At 44.9% G+C, this 21228-nt stretch overlaps 1 protein-coding gene across 1 annotated transcript in view; it reads left to right on the top strand.

The window, feature by feature from the left end:
* Nucleotides 1-21228, top strand: part of sh3bp2 (SH3-domain binding protein 2) — a 136657-nt gene that overhangs the window by 18175 nt on the left and 97254 nt on the right. The window contains exon 2 of the mRNA XM_059973799.1: nt 19541-19683. Coding sequence (XP_059829782.1) covers nt 19545-19683 — 139 coding nt within the window. The 5' untranslated portion in view covers nt 19541-19544. The remainder of the gene's footprint in view (nt 1-19540; nt 19684-21228) is intronic.

The following is a 21228-nucleotide window of genomic DNA, read 5'->3' as shown; positions in this document are numbered from 1 at the left end:
TTTTTCAGGACCATGGTGTTACATGACACAGTACAAAAACTAGACTGAACTACGTAATAAAAAAAGACATAGAGAAAGCTACACTAGACTACAGACTTACACTGGACTGCATAAAGTGCACAAAAACAGCACTGGCATTACAATAAATAATAAACAGGACAGTAGGGCAAGGTGTCAGTCCAGGCTTCGGGTATTGAGGAGTCTGATAGCTTGGGGGAAGAAACTGTTACATAGTCTGGTCATGAGAGCCTGAATGCTTTGGTGCCTTTTCCTAGACGGCAGGAGGGAGAAGAGTTTGTATGAGGGGTGCATGGTGTCCTTCATAATGCTGTTTGCTTTGCGGATGCAGCGTGTAGTGTAAATGTCCGTGATGGTGGGAAGAGAGACCCCGATGATCTTCTCAGCTGACCTCACTATCCGCTGCAGGGTCTTGCGATCTGAGATGGTACAATTTCCGAACCAGGCAGTGATGCAGTTGCTCAGGATTCTCTCAATATAACCCCTGTAGAATGTGATGAGGATGTGGGGTGGGAGATGGACTTGCCCCAGCCTTCGCAGGAAGTAGAGATGCTGCTGGGCATACAGGCCAGGTAGCTGAGGTCCCTGTCCTCTTAAACACGTCTGAGAACTGGCATGCCTATAGCAGGCTGCTCTAGGTACTGAAGAGATGCCACCATTCTCTGCAAAACCCTCCCAGTTCACTGAAAGGATGCAGGAGCTCGCATTATGTCCAGCTCCAGACCAGCATCTCATGTGTTGGGGTTCTAATCACACTCGACACCACCAGGCAGGTCATATCATTCGCAGGCTGACGCCAAGTTCAAGTTGGTTGCTGTGGGCACTCATACGCAGGGTACAAGTGCTGAGCAAACGGACTTCTTGCAGCATTTGCACATTACAAACTTGGAGCATAAAAAGGTGACAGTAACGAACAACCACATATTACAACAATGGTTTGCAGAACAGCATCTCTGAACACACATCGAAGTGGATGGTCTACATCAGCAGGGGACTACAAACGTATACCCAGTGGCCACTGTTAAGTAGAGGAGGTACAGTGAACACTGAGTGTATGCCTTAGCAATGAAGGCAAATGCTAAGGACCTGGACTCAATGGACCCTTGGTCAGAACACATTTTTCAGTTGAAAGTTATTGGACCAAGAAAGGCTTCACCAGAAGTGGCTTTCCACTTCCTTTCTTAAAACAGAATCAGAATCGGGTTTATTATGTGTCAGGAAATTTGTTGTTTTATGGCAGCAGTACAGTGCAATACACAAAAATACTCATAGTTAGAATAATAATATATCTAAAAAGCAATACAAAAAGAGAGCAAAATAGTGAGCTGGGGTTCAGAAAGGTTCTAAATATAAAGCAGGGATTTAGAGGCCAGTGAACCTGGCTTCAGTTGTGGGAAAGTTACCAGAAGATATTCTGAGGGGTCGGATATGAGTATTTGGATAGATGTGGACATTAGGGATAGTCAGCATACGTTCTAGGTAGCATTAAATCAATCTTCTGGCGTTTTTTGAGGAAGTTACCAGGAAAGTTGATAAAGGTTAGGTAGTGGCATGGACTTTCGCAAAGCACTTGACAATGTCCTGCTTGGGAGGTTGGTCAAGAGCAGGGGTGTCAAACTCATTTTAGGTCACGGGCCGGATTGGGCAAAATGCAGCTTCATGCGGGGCGGATCAGTCGGGCGCGTGCGAACGCAGCTTTCATTGCCTCCGTTTTTTCAGCCTGTTCTCGTGTCTCAGTCTCTGCTATAACTACAAAGTGTTTCACTTCACAAATTCCGTTTCTTATGAAGAAGACTGCTGAGCAAGCATTATTTTTATGATTGGTATTAACTTACAATCATAGGCTTCATATCGCCGGGCCATTAATAATTAAAATAATAGATCTATCTACTAAAATGATCTGGATATGTTGCTTGCCATCTATATCAATGATCTGGATGATAATATGGTTTACTGGATCAGCACATTTAAGGATGACACCAAGATTGGGGATGTAGTGGAAATTGAGGAAGACTATCTTGATTTGAGGCAGGATCTCACACAGTGATCAGTAGGGTACTGAGGAGAGTGGTAGAACAAAAGGATCTGGGAATGCAGGTACATATTGAAAGTGGTGTCTCAAGTAGATAGGGTCATAAAGAAAGCTTTTGGCATGTTGGCCTTCATAAATCAATGTATTGAGTACAGGAGGTGAGATGTTATGTTGAAGAAGCTTTATCAGCTTCTGCCCGATAAAGCATCTGGCCCTGACCAGATTCCATCTGGGTTCTTAAAGGAAATCAGTGCAGAACTTGCACGTCCTCTCTGCCACCTCTAACAGCGACACTTCTCGAGTGGTATATTCCCAGAACAATGGAAGATAGCATCAGTAACACCAGTACATGGGGGGATTCCACAGCTGACCCTACAAGTTACCGCCCCATATCCTTACTCAGTATCATCAGCAAGGTAATGGGAGCAGCAGTCCACAAGCAAGTTCAGAACTACCTACTCCGCAACAACTTCAGTTCAAGTAGGCAGTATGGATTTAGACCTGATCACAGTACAGCCGATCTCCTCACCACCTTACCTCAAACGTGGAACACCTTCTTAGACAAAGGTGGAGAAGTTTGTGTCATAAGCCCTGGATATCAAAGGAGCATTTGACAAGATCTGGCATAATGGACTCCGTGTTAAGCTGAGATCCAAAGGAATATCTGGAAAGCTGTTTAGATGGCTGCAGAGCTACCTTCACGGACGGCCATCAAAGTTGTCATCTCTGGTCAGGCTTCTGATTCTTCAACCATCGATGCATCTGTACCACAGGGTTCAGTACTTGGGCCACTTCTGTTTTCCATCTTTATTGACAACTTGGTTGATGCATGCAGTAACGAGCTATGACTCGTTATGCTGATGACTCCACACTATTTGCACCAATTAGAGCAGTAGAGAGTAATACAATGGCAGCAGGCCTGAACAGGGATCTTGGCAGGATGACAGCCTGGGTGGACGACTGGAATGCCACCTTTGAGCCTACTCAGTGGCAAGGCGATGGTGATGTCTAGGAAGAAGAATCCATCTACCCCCAACCTGTATTTTGGGAACTGCAAGCTGGATTTAAAGAAGGAGCTAGTAATCCTTGGTGTTAATATTGACAGCAAGTTGGTGTGGGATAAACACCTTTCCACTATTTCAAACAAGGCTGGACAAAGGCTTGGAGCTCTGCGGAAAGTAGCATCCAAATTAGACATAGGGCAGAGCCAGGGTTTACAAAGCCCAGGTACGAAGTATCATGGAGTATGCCTGCTTATCGTGGATGAATGCCTCGCAGAGTGTCCTCAGCCAGCTTGATTCCATTCACAGAAAGGCTCTCAGGATTATAGGTGTAGATGAAGCCACAGCTCGTGAGAAGCTAGCCGTCAGTAGCTTACACCACAGATGACAGGTTGCTGCAGCTACTGTGCTGTACAAAATGCACACCAGCCACAGCCCTCAGACCTTCGCACCACACTGCCCTCATCTTACGAGAGACGTCACACCACACGATCAAGTTTCTCTATGCCTGCTCATGCTGTTTCTATGCCTTTTGCGAGATCCTACGCACTGGATAGAAGCTTCCTACACTGTGCTATCAGAATTTGGAACAGCCTTCAAAACTCAGATGTTGGAAACATCTGCAACAATGAGGTCCAAGCCTTCAAGAGTCGAGTGCACAAACATCTATAATCTCTGGGAGGGAAGTCACATGCTTCTTCATAAACTATCATGAAGGGGACCAGGATGGCAATGCTTGGTTGTTGGTAGGTAGGGTTAATACCTGACTTTCAAGAGCACTTGTGAGTTATGTTCCAGTTGGACTTAATCCTTAAGCTGCTGGAGAACAGGGTGGTAAGATCAGGTGCTGTTTTCTTCCGGTAGGGATTAATTTTTAGTTCCAAGTGCTCCTGCCACATTTTGTCACCCTGCATCCTTATCCTTCAATCTCTTTGAATTATGGAGGACAACATGTGTATAAATGTCTCTCTCCAGCAGACTTCATCATGATCATCATGACTCCAATATTTCTGCAATTTTTTTAATGTTTCTTAATTGTACGTATGATTTTTTTTTGTGTTCTGTCGCTGGGCAGCAGTGAACCATCTGATTGGCCAATCAGAGTTCTCTTTGGGAACTGGTTGACTTGATCAGCATTTCTGATCTGGCCATTGTTCACGATTGCACTTAATAAAAAAGAAAGGTGTTGGTGAGGCCTAGTTTGGAGTTTTGTGTGCAGTTTTGGTCACCTAGCTACAGGAATTATATATATGTAAGGTTAAAAGGTTACAGAGAAAATTTATAAGAATGTTGTCAGGACTGGAGGACCTGAGTTATAAGGAAAGGTTGAATAGGTTTGGACTTTATTCCTTGGAATGTAGAAGATTGAGGGGAGATTTGACAGGTTTTATGAGGAGTATAGACAGGGTAAATGTGAAGGCTTTTTCCACTGAGGCTGGGGGGGACGACAACTAGATGCCATGGATTAAGGGTGAAAGGTGAAATATTTAATGGGAACATGAGGGGAAATTTCTTAACTCAGAAGGTCATGATTGTGTTGAATGAGCTGCCAGCACAACTGGTGCGTGCAGTCTTGATTTCAATGTTTAAAAGAAGTTTGGATGGGTATATGGATGGTAGGAGTATGGAGAGCTATGGTCTGGGTGCAGGTCAATAGCAGTAGGCAGTTTAAATGGTTCAGCATGGACTGGGTGAGCTGAAGGGCCTGTTTCTGAGCTATAATTTTCTATGACTCTAAATCTGATAGTGGACGGGAGGAATTACGTTTCTAAAGTGTTGTGTGTGTTTTCAGGCTCCTGATTAATGACAGTAATGGGGACATGCCTCGGATGTTGAGGGTTTGTGATGGATGCTGCCTTCTTGAGTTGAAGTTGTCCTGAATGATAGGGCTAGCTAAGTCTAAAACCTTCTGTAGTTTTACCTAATCGTGTGCCTTGGTGCCCTGATGGTGAGGCATCAGATAGAATGTCCTTCATGGTACACCTGTAGAAATTTGCTACAGATCTGCAAATCTGTCGGTTTGTGGACATGCCAGATCTGATCAAACTCCTAATGAAATAAAACTGTTGGCATGCCTTCTTCATAATTGCATCAAAATGTTGGGCCCAGTGTAGATCTTCTGAGATGTCGACTCCCAGGACCTTGAAGTTACTCACTGCTAATCCCTCAAAGAGAACTGGTGTGTGTTCCCCTGATTTCATCATCCTGAAATCCACAGTCAATTCCTCAGACTTGTGAAGCTAAGTGCAAGGTTGATGTTATGACGCCGCTCGGTTAACTGATCTATCTCTCTCCTATACATCTTGCCACCATCTGAGACTCTGCCCACAGCAGTTGTGTCATCAGTGAATTTTGAGATGGTGTTTGAGCTGTGCCTAGCCACACAGTCGTGGAAGTAGAGCAGTGGACACCTTCAGTTTCTTGAGCTGTGAGGATATTGCGAAGCTGTGAAGGTGCGAACTTAAATGCACTTTCTTTTTTGATTCTTCATCTCCAGTAGCATTTACGGGAAATTGGTGGACTCTTTGGCCTGACTGATTAAAAGTGAAACATCCCGAGCTTACAACTTCTGTATTTATGCATTAGGGCCACATAATGGAAGCAGTAATGAATGGTATGGCTGTAGAGGTTTTCCCGCCTGAGGTCTAGATGCCAGTGAGGAGATCTTTGCTGTGAGAAAGTGGAGGTGTGAATCTGTGAGAAGGGGAAGTAGGCAGAGACTGGGCCAGAGCTGAGTTTAGGAGAAGGAAACTGAAGTAAGAGGACCTCTGATTCTGTCAGTAGTTACTAGTAATCAACAGAGAAAGATTGTATCGGATACTGGTGGCTGTGCTCACAGAATACAGCTGAAGTACTAGGTTACAATGGGACATTGGTAAGATGAAGAGGTGGGCTGAGAAGGGTCAAGTGTAAAAGATTTAGCTTTAGTAGAATCAGGTTTTGTGTCACCAGCATATGTTGTGAAATTTGTTCTTGAGATTTATCGCTTATTTATTATTTTCCTTTTTGTATTTGCACAGATTGTCATCTTTTGCACCCTGCTTGAACACCCAAGTTGGTGCGGTCTTTCATTGATTTTGTTGTAGTTATTATTCTGTTATGGATTTACTGAGTTTCTCTGCAAGAAAATGCAAGAAATTGGTTGTACATGGTGACGTGTATTGATAATAAATTTACTTTGAACTTTGCAAAGTATAGGAGGGAAATGTCCGATGTCGGTTTTTTTTTACAGTGGGGGGGTGCATGGAATGCACTGCCAGGGTTGGTGGTAGAGGCGGATAAATTGGGGAATCACGGTAGCTGCAAGAAGACAGCGTGGCCTGGATGGTGCTGTCCTTTGGATATTGCCTTCTTGAGGCATTGCCTCTTGTGGGAGCTGTTCCCATGATGTATTGGACAGACTCTGTTGCTCTCTGCTGCTTCAAAAGTTCCTGTGCATTCATGTTGCCTTGTGCGCTTTATTTATATTTTAGCGATACAACGCAGAACAGACCCTTCCAGCCCAATGAGCTGCATTGCTGCCCAGCAACCCTAACCAACACTCGCCCAATCGCAGGACAATTTACTGTGGCCAATCAACCTACTAATCTGTCTGTCTTTGGACTGTGGGAGGAAACCAGAGCATCTGGGGAAAACCTACATACTCATGGGAAGGACGTACAAACTTCTTACAGATGGGCTGGACTAGAACTCCAAACACTGATGCCCTAAAAGCTTTGCGCTAATGGCTGCGTTACCATGGTGCCTGTGTGTTTTGAAATTATCCGGATGGCATGCAAAACAGTTTTTCACTGTGTTAATAGTAAACCACTTACCAAGTATTTAGTTCATTCTCAGTACGAGTCAGACTAGGGAGCAGCATCTATTCGGAGCTGGAGCTACTTACTGTATTGTTGTCACTTTCTCAATGTGGTAATTAACCTGCATGGATTTGCTTAAACTGGAACTGTAGGATTTGTACTCCTGTTTAGAGATCAATTAACACGAGATTCTGCAGATGTTGGAAATTTGGAACAACCTTAAATACATAAGATCAAAAGACATAGGAACAGCATTAGGCCACTCAGCCCATCAAGTTTGCACTGCTCTGCTTTCTCTCTTTAGCCTTTGATACCCTAACTATTTAAGTATCTATTGACCTCTGCTTTAAACATATCCAATGAGTGTAGTCCATGGTAATGAATTCCACCCTCTGGCTAAAGAAATTCCTCACCTCTCTTCAGAGGTTGTGCTATCTGCTCCTAGACTTCCCCACTATAGGAAGTCTTCACTCTTCACGTCCATCCCATCTAGGCCTTTCAATATTTGATATGTTTCGGTGATATTCCCCCCTCATTCTTTTAAACTTTAGTGAGTACAGGTTCGTTATATGCTCCTTGTATGTTAACCCTTTCATTCCTGGGATCATTCTCATGAACCACCTCTGGACCTTCTCCAATGCCAGCACATTTTTTTTAGATACAGGCCTTTTTCATATTTATATATATATACAAAAGAGGAGGAGGTGACGAGCAATGCTAAAGGCAAGGTCAAGTTTATCATCCTCTACTGTAGTACATTTATGCACAGTGCAATGTAAAATCTTACAGGCAGCAGAAAAGTTCAAGGAATAATGGTGCATAGTTCCCTGAAGGTGGAATCTCATGTGGATAGGGTGGTGAAGAAAGCTTTTGGTATGTTGGCCTTTAAAAATCAGAGCATTGAGTATAGGAGTTGGGATGTAATGTTAAAATTGTACAAGGCATTGGTAAGGCCAAATTTGGGGTATTGTGTGCAGTTCTGGTCACCGAATTATAGGAAAGATGTCAACAAAATAGAGAGAGTACAGAGAAGATTTACTAGAATGTTACCTGGGTTTCAGCACCTAAGTTACAGAGAAAGGTTAAACAAGTTAGGTCTTTATTCTTTGGAGCGTAGAAGGTTGAGGGGGGACTTGATAGAAGTATTTAAAATTATGAGGGGGATAGATGTAGAATTGACATGGATAGGCTTTTTCCATTGAGATTAGGGGAGATTCAAACAAGAGGACATGAGCTGAGAGTTAGGGGGCAAAAGTTTAGGGGTAACACAAGGGGGAACTTCTTTACTCAAAGAGTGGTAGCTATGTGGAATGAGCTTCCAGTAGAAGTGGTAGATGCAGGTTTGATATTGTCATTTAAAAAAAAATTGGATAGGTATATGGACAGGAAAGGAATGGAGGGTTATGGGCTGAGTCCAGGTAGGTGGGACTAGGTGAGAGTAAGCGTTTGGCATGGACGAGAAGGGCTGAGATGGCCTGTTTTCGTAATGTAATAGTTATATGGTTATATAAAATTGCTCATGATACTCCAAATGTTGTCTGCCCAATGTCTTATAAAGCCTCAGCGTTGTATCCTTTCTTTCATGTTCTCGTCATTGTAAAATGAAATCCAGATGCACCTTGGCTTGATCAAATGCTCTGCCTGTGACCACCAGGGACTGCAGAGTTGTGGACACAGCTCAGCCCATCCTGGAAGCCAGCCTCCCTTCTCTGTATTCAGTCTGTATTTCTTGTTGCCTCAGTAAATCAGCAAGTATGATCAAAACCCCTTGCACCCCAGACAATCCCTGTTCTCCCATTCTACCCCCTTCACCCCATTAGGCAGAAGATAGCAAAGCTAGAAAGCACGTATCATCAGGCTTAAGGGCAGTTTAGAAACATAGAAAACCTACAGCACAATACAGGCCCTTCAGCCCACAATGCTGTGCCGAACATGTACAGGTATTTACTTTAGAAATTACTCATAACCCTCTTTTTCTAAGCTCCATGTACCAGTTTCTAACACTAAGACCTCGTAATTTACCACATTATGATCTTGCACGTTATAGTCGACCTACTCTGTACTTGTTACACTTCATTCCACATTCTGCTGTTGTTTTATCTTGTACCGCGTCAATGGACGGTGTAATGAATTGATCTGTGTGCAGTATGCCAGACGAAGCTTTCATTGTAACTCAGTACATGGAACATTAATAAACCTATTCCAACGTGTCTAAGAGCTGAAAAGCTTACGCAAAGTGGGTACAGCCCAATCCATTGCAGGCAAAGCCCTTCCCGCAGTCGAGCACATCTATAAGGAGCAATGCTTCCAAAAGGTGGCATCCATCTTTAAGGACCCCCATCACCCAGGACATGCCCTCTTCTCGTTGCTACCATCAGAAAAGAGGTACAGGAGCCTGAAGGTACACACTCAGTGATTCAGGAACAGCTTCTTCCCATTTGCCATCAGTTTTCTCAACGGACATTGAACCCATGAATACTACCTCACCTCTTTGTTTCTCTTTTTACTTTACTTATGTAATTTTTTAATATATACTAATTTTTACACTTTTACTATGTACTACAATGCACTGCTTCCAGATAACAACAAATTTCACGATACATGCCAGTGATATTGAACCTGATTCTGATCGATCATCGAGGATTCCACTATCCAGGCTGTTCTGCTGTCATTGGGGTAGAAAGTACAGGAGCTCTAGGTCCCACACCATCAGGTTCAGGAACAGTTATTATCCTATAGGCTCCTGAACCAGCATGGATAACTTCACTCGCCTTAGCACTGAACTGATCCCTCAACCGGTGGAGTCACTTTCAAGGACTCTACAACTCATGTCCTCAGTATTTATTTATTATTGTTATTTTGTGTTTGTACAGATTGTCTTTTTGCACATTGGTTGTTTGTCAGTCTTGGTGTATAGTTTTTCATTGATTTGATTGTATTTTTGTGTCTTACCGTAAATCCCTGCAAGAAATTGGATCTTAGGGTAGTATATGGTGACATGCTTTGATAATAAAATTACTTTGAACTTTTTTGCTGCCTGTAAGATTTTACATTGCACCGTGCATATATGTACTGCTGTATGGGAAGATAATTTTGACCTTGCTTTTAGCATCTGATAAGCATTTGCTCGTCATCTCCTCCCATAGCAGCTGTGGGACAGGAAATGTTATTTATAATTTAGGTTTGAACTTAAAAGCGTAGGAGGATTGACTAAGCTATATATATCTGTCAACGGTCCTGCACTGACACCTTCTCAGAAACAAGAACATGGGAGCCCCCAGAGGCCATTTGGCCCATTAACACTTTTCCTTCATTCGTCAGTCTCTTCATCTTGGAACCCATTGCTGCCCCTCGTAGCCAAGTTTCTCTTAGCAGAAGACACAGGAGACTGCAGATGCCGGAATCTGGAGCTACAAATAATCTGCTGGAGGAACTCAGTGGGTCAATCAGCTGCTGTGGAGGCAATAGTTTCTCCCCATTTCCACAGAGACTGCAGAGTTGTGGACACAGCTCAGCACATCATGGAAACCAGCCTCTCCACCACGGACTGTCTACGCTTCTTGCTGCCTCAGTAAAGCAGCCAGCATAAAGACCCTATCCATCCTGGACGTTCCCTCTCCTTCCCCTGCCTCCTCCTCCACATCTATTAGATCATCATCTTCGTCATTATGCGCCGTGCCGTATGATGTGGGTGATCATGGTCCCATGACCATGACTGTCCTTGGCAAATTTTTTGACAGAAGTGGTTTGCTATTGCCACCATCTGGACAGTGTCTTTCCAAGACGGGTGACCCCAGCCGTTACCAAAATTCTTCAGAGGTTGCTTGCCTGGTGTCAGTGGTCACATAACCAGGACTTGTGATATGTACCAGCTGCTCATACGACCAACCACCCCCAGCTCCCATGTCTTGATGTGACCCTGAATGGGATCTAAGCAGGTATGACACCTTGTCCAAGGGTGACCTGCAGGCTCGCTCCTTCCCTCTGTGCCTTGCACCTCCTTTGGTAGAGGTGTATCTCCACCCCACCACCCAGTTGGATTTTCAGCAGGTCAAAAGATAGAAAAGCCTGCAGTTACCACCAGGCTCAAGGACAGCTTCTACCCCGCCTCCCCCCCACCGTACAAGATTTTTGACCGGTGTCCTAGTACGATAAGATGGAATGTTGACCTCCCAACTGCCTCGCTGTGGCCCTTGTACAGTAACCATGACATTTCATTCTACGTTCTATTATTGATTTCCCTTGTCTGACAGCAATCAGAATCAGGTTTATTATCGCTGACTTGCAAGTGTTACTTCAGGACAGTAGTACATAAAGTGAAAGTCATTAAATTGTAAAACTGGAGAAGTGTCGACAAAAACCGACACGAGTGTAATTACTTTTAAGGTACACTTTATCCCCCAGCCCAAACAAAATGGCGGCCGCACATACAAACACACGTACTCGTATATTTCATATATATATTTCACATATATATGTGGAAAAAACTCCGCCCCCAATCATAACACATAACTCTCCCCCTCCCCTCTTCCCCCTCCCCTCTTCCCCCTCCCCTCTTCCCCCTCCCCTCTTCCCCCTCCCCTCTTCCCCCTCCCCTCTTCCCCCTCCCCTCTTCCCCCTCCCCTCTTCCCCCTCCCCTCTTCCCCCTCCCCTCTTCCCCCTCCCCTCTTCCCCCTCCCCTCTTCCCCCTCCCCTCTTCCCCCCTTCCCCCTCCCCCCTTCCCCCTCCCCCTTCCCCCTCCCCCCTTCCCCCTCCCCTCTCCCCCTCTTCCTTTGCTACTAGATTCTGCTTTCATTACTCTTTTTCTTTTGTTTTATTTGCGATTTAAAAACAACCGTAAGCAACAACTTTTCTTCAAGCACTTCAGGATCCAACGTGTAGGACCTGTGCCAAGAGCTCTATGTGATTTCTTTACTGGCACATCTCCTTTCTCTCTGGCAGCTCTCTGCCTTATGGCAGTTCCCTATTTAGTCAGGCTTTGCGCCCTGATTTCAGTTCTCTGTGACCTTTTGCTTCTTTGAGTTCAATGTGAGTTCATACAGTTTGAGAGGGAATCTGAGGGCAGTCTGCAAGTGATGTTCAGAGGAATTGTGATATTCCAGCGTACAAAGCACAAGTGGTTGGAAGGCAGATCGAACAAGTAGCTGAGAAGGCAAATGGCATACTGGCTTCATTGGAAAAGGACTGGAATTTTTAAAATATCAGAATCAGGTTTCGTATCACTGACGTAAGTCTTGAAATTTGTTTTGCAGCAGTACAGTGCAATGCATTAAAAATACTGTGAGTTACATTAAGAACGAAATAACTAGTGCAGAAACGGTGTAAAATAGTGAGGTTGCTTTATGGTTTCATGGACCATTCAGAGGTCTGATGACTGAGGGGAACATAAAAACATAAGAAATAGGAGCAGGAGTTGGCCATCTGGCCAATCGAGCTTGCCCCGTCATTCAATAAGATTCTGGCTGATCTGACCACAGACTCATCTCCACCTACCTGTCTTTTCCCCATAACCCTTAATTCCCCTACTATGTAAAGATCTATCCAACCCTGTTTTAACTATATTTACTGAAGTCGCCTCCACTGCTTCATTGGGCAGAGGATTCCACAGATTCAGCACTCTTTGGGAAGAGCAGTTCGTTCTCATCTTGGTCCTAAATTTACTCCCCCAAATCTTGAGGCTATTACCCCGAGTTTTAGTCTCACTTAACAGTGCAAACAACGTTGCTGCCTCTATCTTATCTATCCCTTTCATAATTGTATATATTTCTATAAGATCTCCTCTCATTCTTCTGAATTCCAGTGAATACAGTCCCAGGCAACTCAATCTCTTCTCATAGTCCCCTCATCTCTGGAGTCAACCTAAGGAACCTCCTCTGCACTGCCTCCAAAGTCAGTATATCCTTCCTCAAGTAAGGGGACCAGAGCTGCACACAGTACTCCAGGTGCGGCCTCACCAGTACCCTGTATAGTTGCGGCATGACCTCCCTGTTCTTAAATCCAATCCCTCTAGCAATGAAGGTCAACGTACCATTTGCCTTCTTGATAGCCTGCTGTACCTGCAAACTAGCCTTCTGTGATTCACGCACAAGCATTCCCAAGTCCCTCTGCACAACAGCATGCTGCAATTTTTACCATTTAAATAATGACCTGCTCTTCCATTTTTCCTTCCAAAGTGGATGACCTCGCATTTACCAACATTGTACTCCATCTGCCGGACCCTTGCCTACTCACTTAACATACATATTTCTCTCTGCAGACTCTCCGTGTCCTCTGCACAATTTACTTCTCCAATCAATTTAGTGTCATCAGCAAACTTAGATACTCTACACTTGCTCCCCTCTTCCAGATTGTTGATGTATTTTACGAACAGTTGTGGGCCCAGCACCAACCCCTGCGGCACACTGCCAACTGCGGCACTGACTGCCAACCAGAATAACACTCGTGTATGCCAACTCTCTGCTTCCTATTGGTTAACCAATCCTCTATCCACGTTAATACATCACCCCTAATTCTATTGCATCCTTATCATATGGATAAGTTTTTTATGTGGCAGCTTATCGAATGCCTTCTGGAAATCCAAGTATATAATGTCCATCTGTTCCCCTTGATCCACTGTGCTTGTTATATCCTCAAAGAACTCCAGTGAGTTTGTCAAACAGGACCTGCCTTTTCTGATTCCACGCTGCATCTGCCTGATGGAGACATTTATTTCCAGATGCCTAAACAGAAGAAACTATTCCTAAAATGTTGAGTGTGGGTCTTTAAGCTCCTGTACCTTCTCCCTGATGGTAGCATTAGGAAGAGGGCCTTTCCTGGATGATGGGGGTCCTTAATGATGGATTCCCACCTTTTTTATGCCATGGAGCCTTACCATTTACCAATGGGTCAATGGATCCCAGGTTGGCAACCCCTGCTCAGAGAGGACCAACAACCTTGTCGTGGTTTGGAAGCTTGCATGCCTCAATGATCTGGAGAGGTACAGGATGCTGGCTGGAATCAGGGCTTCATGCTTCGGCTCTTGGTAGAGTCACCTGTGCCAAACAGGTCAAAGGATAGTGGCCAGATTAAGAGCGGTCCGCCAGGTTCGGTGGTTCAGCTCGGGGCCAACCACCCTGACTGATAAAACAAAATTGTTACAGAAACAGCAATGATGAATCCTACGTCTGAGTGTGACAGTATTCCTGAGTCTCCACCCAGGACTTGCATGACCGAGAGTAGTGAAAACTAAGCTACTGACACAATAAAGGATGCCCTGAACCCCATCAGAGATGGAGGATCTTCATTGCAGCCGTGGCATAATGGGCAATAAGTGATGATGGATGCCACCTGTTTTTGGGGCACTGCCTCTTGAATGTCCCCTCAATAGTGGAGACAACAGGGAGGTTATGTTCCAGGGGTACAGGGTGTTGGTGAGGCCACACCTGGAATATTGTACTGTTTGGTCTCTCTTATCAAAATAGAAAAGGATTGGCATTGGAGGTAGTCTAAATATGATTAACCAGGCTAATCCCTTGACTTCAGAGAGGCTACACAGTTTGGAGTGATGTTCCTTGGAAGTAAAGAAAAATGAGGTGCGACCTTATTCAAACGTACAAGGTCCTAAAGAGATGCGATCGAGTGGATGTTTTTATGAGTAGGAGAGACAAAAGGGACATAGCCACGAAATGTGGACCGGTTGTTGAAAACTAAAGTGTGAATCAGAATTGGTTTTTTTTTATCACTGGTGTAGGTTGTGGGAGGAACCTGGAGCACCCAGAGGAAAGCCACATGATCATGGGAAGAACGTACAAGCTCCTTGTACGGTCATGGGAGAGAACTGAAGCCAGGACCACTCTGCTACCGTGCAGCCTCGCCTTTTGACGATGTCCTGGATGTTGGGGATGCCCATGACAGCAGAGCTTTCTACAGTTTTGCAGCAGCCCCTCCATACCAGACAGCAATGTAACCAGTTCGAATGTTCTCTGTGGTACATCTGTAGAAATTTGAGAGAGCCTTTGGTGACATAATCAAGTCTCCTCAAACTCCTAATGAAGTATAGCCGCTTTTGTTACTTCTTTGTAATTGCATCAATATGTTGGTGAAAATTTCTTCCCTCAGCATGTGATGACTCTTTGGAATTCTCTGGCCCAGAGGTTAGAGATTGGATCATTAGCGACATATAAGATAGGGGTGGATGCATATCAGACTGGTGGTGATTGGGAATGAGCACAGAGGAGGAATTGAGGCCTGTGTAGCTCAGCCATGATCATACTGAATGCCAGGAGAGGCCTGAAGGGTTGAATGGACTTTTTGTGCTATCTGTAGTCTTAACTCTAGATTTGGGATGGTACGATAGCAAAAATTGGATTCAACTTCTGTTAAGATGGGGGCGCTTGCAAATGCAGTGGCCTCTCAAGGGCCAACCAAAGGTGCCTTTTTCTTTGTAAAATGTGTTTTTTATGATCCAGACACAATTCTACTCCAAGGACATCGAGTACTGCAGGGCCACTTAATTAGTGAGCTGTTCGTTGATCGGAGTAGCCAGGCTGGTGTTGAAAGGGTTGGCTGAGGTGTTGGAGGAGCTGGCCTTGGTATAGAAGAGCTGATCTAGCTGCAGACTGTGTTGTTGCCCGCTACTCAGAAACATTGCAGTTGGTGTGGGAGATTTCACTTACCATCACAAGATTCTGTTGGATAGTGATGGTGTAAGTTGCCACAGGCCTGTTACCCTTGTCTTGCAGAGGAACAGTCGACATGGGAGCTGTGTAGCTTCGGTTGCAGCGAGAACTAGGCCACAAGCCTCAGGCTTGCCTGCTGCTTCAGACCAGATGAGAGACGTAGAAGCGCTACAGCGTGGCTGGGGCCTGGCCTCGCCCATTGGTGCTGACAGACTGCATTGCGCGTGTCTATACACTGCCAGGAGAATACGTCCAAGATGGCGGCGCGCCGCAACTTGCAGCGGCCACTCCGGAGCTGATATCTGTTGTTTGTTAAGCGGGGTGCCGTGCGCAGTTATAATCTGATGAAAAACAGATGTGGGAGCACGGAGGAACATCGGGAAATCTCCAGGAAGGCCTTCTTCATTGCTGTTGCTGCTGTGAGGTCTGGGTCTCTGCTGGGAAGAACAGGCCCCCAGTCCTCGGGGTCACGTTGCCGGTGGTGTGGGTGTCGTAGTGCACTCGGCAGGGGATGTTGCTGGGAGAAGCTGTGCTGGAGGGGATGGTCGGAGGCTCGGAGGTTCGGCCAACTCGGAGTCCGCTACGGTCAGGGCGCTTGCACTGTGTGCTGTGTCTGCGAGGCTGAGTCCAGTGGCGTTTTGGAAGTCCATAGTGGGGGTACTCCCTTCTGCCATCTGCATGGGATGACGAGTCTATTGGGACCCTGAGGACTTGTGAAAACTGTGTGGTGGTTTCTTTCGAACTTATAGTCTTTTAACATCTTTGGGCTATTTTTACTGTGCCCATAGTCTGTTTTTTAATCAATTATGCTATTGTTTTCACTGTTGTAACTATGTGGTTTTGTGCAGGTCTTGTAGCTTTAGTTTTTGGTTTGTTGGGTGGTAGAATTGGTCTCCTGACTTGGTGTGTCTGGATAGTCTTGATTTGTCTGATGAGTTTGGAGCTCCTTTCCGGGGAATGCGCTGAGACGGTAACGTGATATTAATACACAGCAGCCTCTCCGGACTCTGGATTGGGGATTGCCAAACGTTCTGTGGATTTTCTGGTGTAGTTCGTTTTGTCATGTGCTTTTGTGATATCATTCTGGAGGAACGTTGTCTCATTTTTTAACTGCATTGCACTTGTGGTTTCTAAATGACAATAAACTGAACTGAACTGAGAATGTACTATCGATTGCTGGACATTGTCATTCAGGTTCTTGGACTATATATGTTTAATCTGAGTGAATACGCTTCTTTGCTCATTATTTTGAATTATGTTACTCGCTATTTTTGAATGTTCGCTTGCTATTTTGAATGTTTTGCACCTTGGCCCTCAAGGAACACTGTCCCATTCAACTAAATCTGTGTATGGTTTGAATGATAAGTAAACTTGATTTGATAGCAGTTAGCCTAATGCCAGTGACCTGGCTTCAGTTACTCCGCTCTCTGTGAAGAGATTGTGCATTCCCCCCATGATCACTTGGGTTTCCTCTGGGTGCTCGAGTTTCCACCCACATTTCAAAAATATACAGGTTTGGTAGGTTAATTGTTTACGTGGGTGTAATTGGGCAGCGTCAGCTTGTTGGGCTGGTAGGGCCTGTTACTGTGCTGTATCTCTAAATGAAATGCTTGTACCTTGAGTTGCCAACTCCCTCATAGCTAGGTTTCACTCCTACTCCAGCCTTTTAATCTTCCCAATTTCTCTAGGTATATGTACTTTTCACAATCCTCACAGCGGGCTCCGACCGTGTACAGAAAACAAGGCACCAATTTACAAATAAGATCCACAGCACCAATGGGACAATGTCCAGATAACTAGGATGCTGCTTGAATTAAAGAGCATGCCTTATGAAGATGGGTTGAGTGAGCTGGGACTTTTTGGATTGAAGGAGGATGAGGTGACTTTATAGAGGTGTATAAGATGATAAGGGGCATAGATTGAGAGGGCAGCCAGAGGCTTTTTCCTAGAGCAGAAATACAAGGGGCATAATTTTAAGATGATTGGAGGGAAGTATGGGGAGGAGGGAATTTCAGAGATAGGTGGTGGGTGCATGGAACGGATCGCCAGGGATGGTGGTAGACACGGGTACATTAGAGGCATTTAAGAGCTTCTTGGATAGGTATATGGATGAAAGGAAAATAGAGGGCTATGGGGGAGGATAGGGTTAGACTGATTTTGGAGTAGGTTGAAAGGTCGGCACAACATTGTGGGTCAAAGGGCCTGTACTTTGCTGTACCGTTCTGTACTAGTGACGTTGGATGAGGAAGATTTACAGGTCTGGGCTGCATTGAATGTAGATCAGCCTTCAGAAACTCCACGGTCCACTTCTGGTGCTTCTCAATAAATCAGATACTGACAACTACATGAAATTTGAGTGAAGAACAACAAATTGGTGGAGTGGTGACCATTGGTGCAGGACAAAAATCATTTTTGGGTTCTCTCTCGGTTAATGGTAGAGGTCCACTGCATAAAAAAGGTTGGTAACCCCTGTCTCTAGATTTTACAGAGAACGGTGTGATAAACAAAAAAAAATCCCATGAAAAGCAGTTCTGTGGGTGAAAATGCCTTGTTAATGAGAGGTCAGAGGAGAGTGGCCAGACTGGTTCAAACTGACAGGAAGGCCACGGTATCTCAAATAACCACACGTTACAACAATGGTGTGTAGAAGAGCATCTCTGAATGCACAACATGCCAAACCTTGAAGTGAAGTTAGCACCAGGTTTCTTGGTGTTCACCTGGCGGAGAATCTCACCTGGTCCCTCAACACCAGCTCCATAGCAAAGAAAGCCCAGCAGCATCTCTACTTTCTGCGAAGGCTGAGGAAAGTCCATCTCCCACCCCTCATCCTCATCACATTCTACAGGGGTTGTATTGAGAGCATCCTGAGCAGCTGCATCACTGCCTGGTTGGGAAATTGCACCATCTTGGATCGCAAGACCCTGCAGCGGATAGTGAGGTCAGCTGAGAAGATCATCGGGGTCTCTTCCCACCATTACGGATATTTACACTACACGCTGCATCTGCAAAGCAAACAACATTATGAAGGACCCCATGCACCCCTCATACAATCTCTTCTCCCTCCTGCCGTCTGGGAAAAGGCACTGAAGCATTCGGGCTCTCACGACCAGACTATGTAACAGTTTCCTCCCCCAAGCTATCAAACTCCTCAATACCCAGAGTCTGGACTGACACCTTACTGGCCTATTGTCTTGTTCATTATTTATTGTAATGCCTGCACTGTTTTGTGCACTTTATGCAGTCCTGGGTAGGTCTGTAGTCTAGTGCAGTTTTTTTCTGTGTTGTTTTTTACGTAGTTCAGTCTAGTTTTTGTACTGTGTCATGTAACACTATGATCCTGAAAAACTTTGTTTCATTTTTACTATGTACTGTACCAGCAGTTATGGTCGAAATGACAATAAAAGTGTCTTGACTTGACTTGATTGAATGGGCTCTAGCAGTCGAAGACCACGGACATATATTGAGTGGTTACTTTGGTTACAGGAGGTACCTAATAAACTAGCCACTGAGTGTCTGTGTGAGGAAGGTTAAATGTAATCAGCATATTATGCTTAACTCTCTTCATATTGGTGTAGAAAGACAATGGCCTTCACAGTCCCAGGATATGCGGGGGAAAGCCCTTGTGTCACCATGTTTCTGATGCCAATGTAGCATGCCCATGGCTCAATAACGCTAACTTGTACATCTTTGAACATTGGAGGAAAATGGAGCGCACAGAGGAAACCCATGCAGTCATGGGGAGAATGTAAAACCTTGTAGCCAACAGTGGGAATGAGTGGCTTGTGTTCACAAATTTTGACCTACATAGTCTAATTCAGTAGGCACATGTTACTAATGTTCACACTAAGCTTTAACCCAGTCATTGGATCTCACAATGGCATGGAGTTGAATTTTGAAGCCTGGTGGTCCCGGGGAGGGGTGGGGGTGAGGGAGCTTTTACTGTAGTTGGTGCTGAAGTGATAGTTCAATCCTGCTTGGGGACATAATTGGATCAATGGATAATCAATCATTTTACTTGTGTTTTTGTTCCAGTACCATGGCCATGAATATCGAAGAAAAGTGGCCGGTGCCAATGCGAGCAATTGGAGCACAGAACCTCCTTACCATGCCGGGAGGGGTAACACTATGTGGCTACCTTCATAAGAAAGGGGGTTCCCAGTGGAAGATCAAGAAATGTAAGTTCAGCATTTTCACCACTGTGTAACCTGGGTGTCGCGCCTGGAGCCTCATACTTTCCAGCTGCAGTCAGCTTTTCGAAATCCTGACTTCTCGTTCCATTGACTCCATCCACAGTTCCACCTGATTCAGGAAAGCAGCCAGCATAATCAAGGGCCCCTTCTCCCCCAGTCATTCTCTCTTCTCCCCACTCCCATCAGGCTGGGACTCAAGTTTGAGAATATATACCGTTTGCTCTCCATTCCAATTGCAGCCTCACCAACTTCTTGTATGACTCCAACTTAATAACTCAACTCCTTCTACCTTAGGCCACGAACTTATCCATCAGCCCTGATGAGTTATTAACTTCAAGCTTTCTGCATAATCACTCAAAAGAGTTGAACTGCCTGTGCATGTAATGAGAGCTGTATAACTCATCTCCTTCTACCTTGGGCCATGAATTTACCAATCACCCCTGCTGTAGACACTTTCTGGAGGTCCAAGATCCGTATACTCCACAACTGCTGGACTAAGTGTGTAAATGTAGGAGGGGACTATGTCAAAAAATAAATGTGCTAAGTTTTCTAAAATTGACTCCTTCTACCAGGCCACAAACTTATCAATCACCCCTTGTACTTGTACTCCTAAAGAGATAAAAACTCATTTACTCCGTTAGTGGAAGACAAACATCTGCAGAATCTTTTGTGTTTATGCTCCATTAAAGCCCGTTTTAGTCAGGTCTGGTTGCCCTGTGGCTCCAGAACACTTAAGTGTGGAGACACAAGAGACCGCAGGTGCTGGAATCTGGAGCAACAAAAGCGTACCGCTATTACGGTGCCAGCAATGGTTCCATTTAATGTCAGAATGTATATAGTATATAACCTGAAATTCTTATTCTTCACAGAGATATTCACAAACAAGAAACCCCAAAGAATGAACGATAGTAATATCAGAACCCTAAATCGCATGTACAAGCAGTAGCAGAAGCCTCCAAAAAGATCTTGATCATCAAAAACCACAGTCCATTACCCAGTACTTCGGTATCTTAGATGGGCTTTCGAGGGAGAGAGACATTTTTCCTGCAGCAGTGAAAGCGGGAGACCAGTAGCTGGCTGCTTCAATATTACAATCTTCTGCATCGCTTCTCCAAGCCCCTCAACTCGGGGACTGACAGGCTCTCACCTTCTAATGAGAGAGAGAGAGAGAGAGAGAGGGAGAGGGGGAGAGAGAGAGAGAGAGAGCGAGAGAGAGAGAGATCACTTGAGGATAGGGATCTGACACCTGTGCACACTGCCTACTATCTGGATGTTTCAATCTCCCACGATGTTGAAGTCAGTGAAGAATTGGGGTGTCCTTGGCTGCTACCCCAAAGACACATTCTTCCAGACCACTCCTGGCTTCATGGCTGGTGTGAAAACTCACCAGTTGTGGAGAACCGTAGTTTGAACTGTAGATCACGGGTTCCGACAGACTCCCAGGTGCGTAGAAGCATAGAAAACCTACAGCACAATACAGGCCTTTCGGCCCACAAAGCTGTGCCTAACACGTCCTTACTACAGAATTAC

The sequence above is a fragment of the Hypanus sabinus genome, chromosome 7 (genome assembly GCF_030144855.1).
Source record: "Hypanus sabinus isolate sHypSab1 chromosome 7, sHypSab1.hap1, whole genome shotgun sequence".
NCBI classification, from domain to species: Eukaryota; Metazoa; Chordata; class Chondrichthyes; order Myliobatiformes; family Dasyatidae; genus Hypanus; species Hypanus sabinus.
This window is presented reverse-complemented; position numbering and strand designations above follow the sequence as displayed.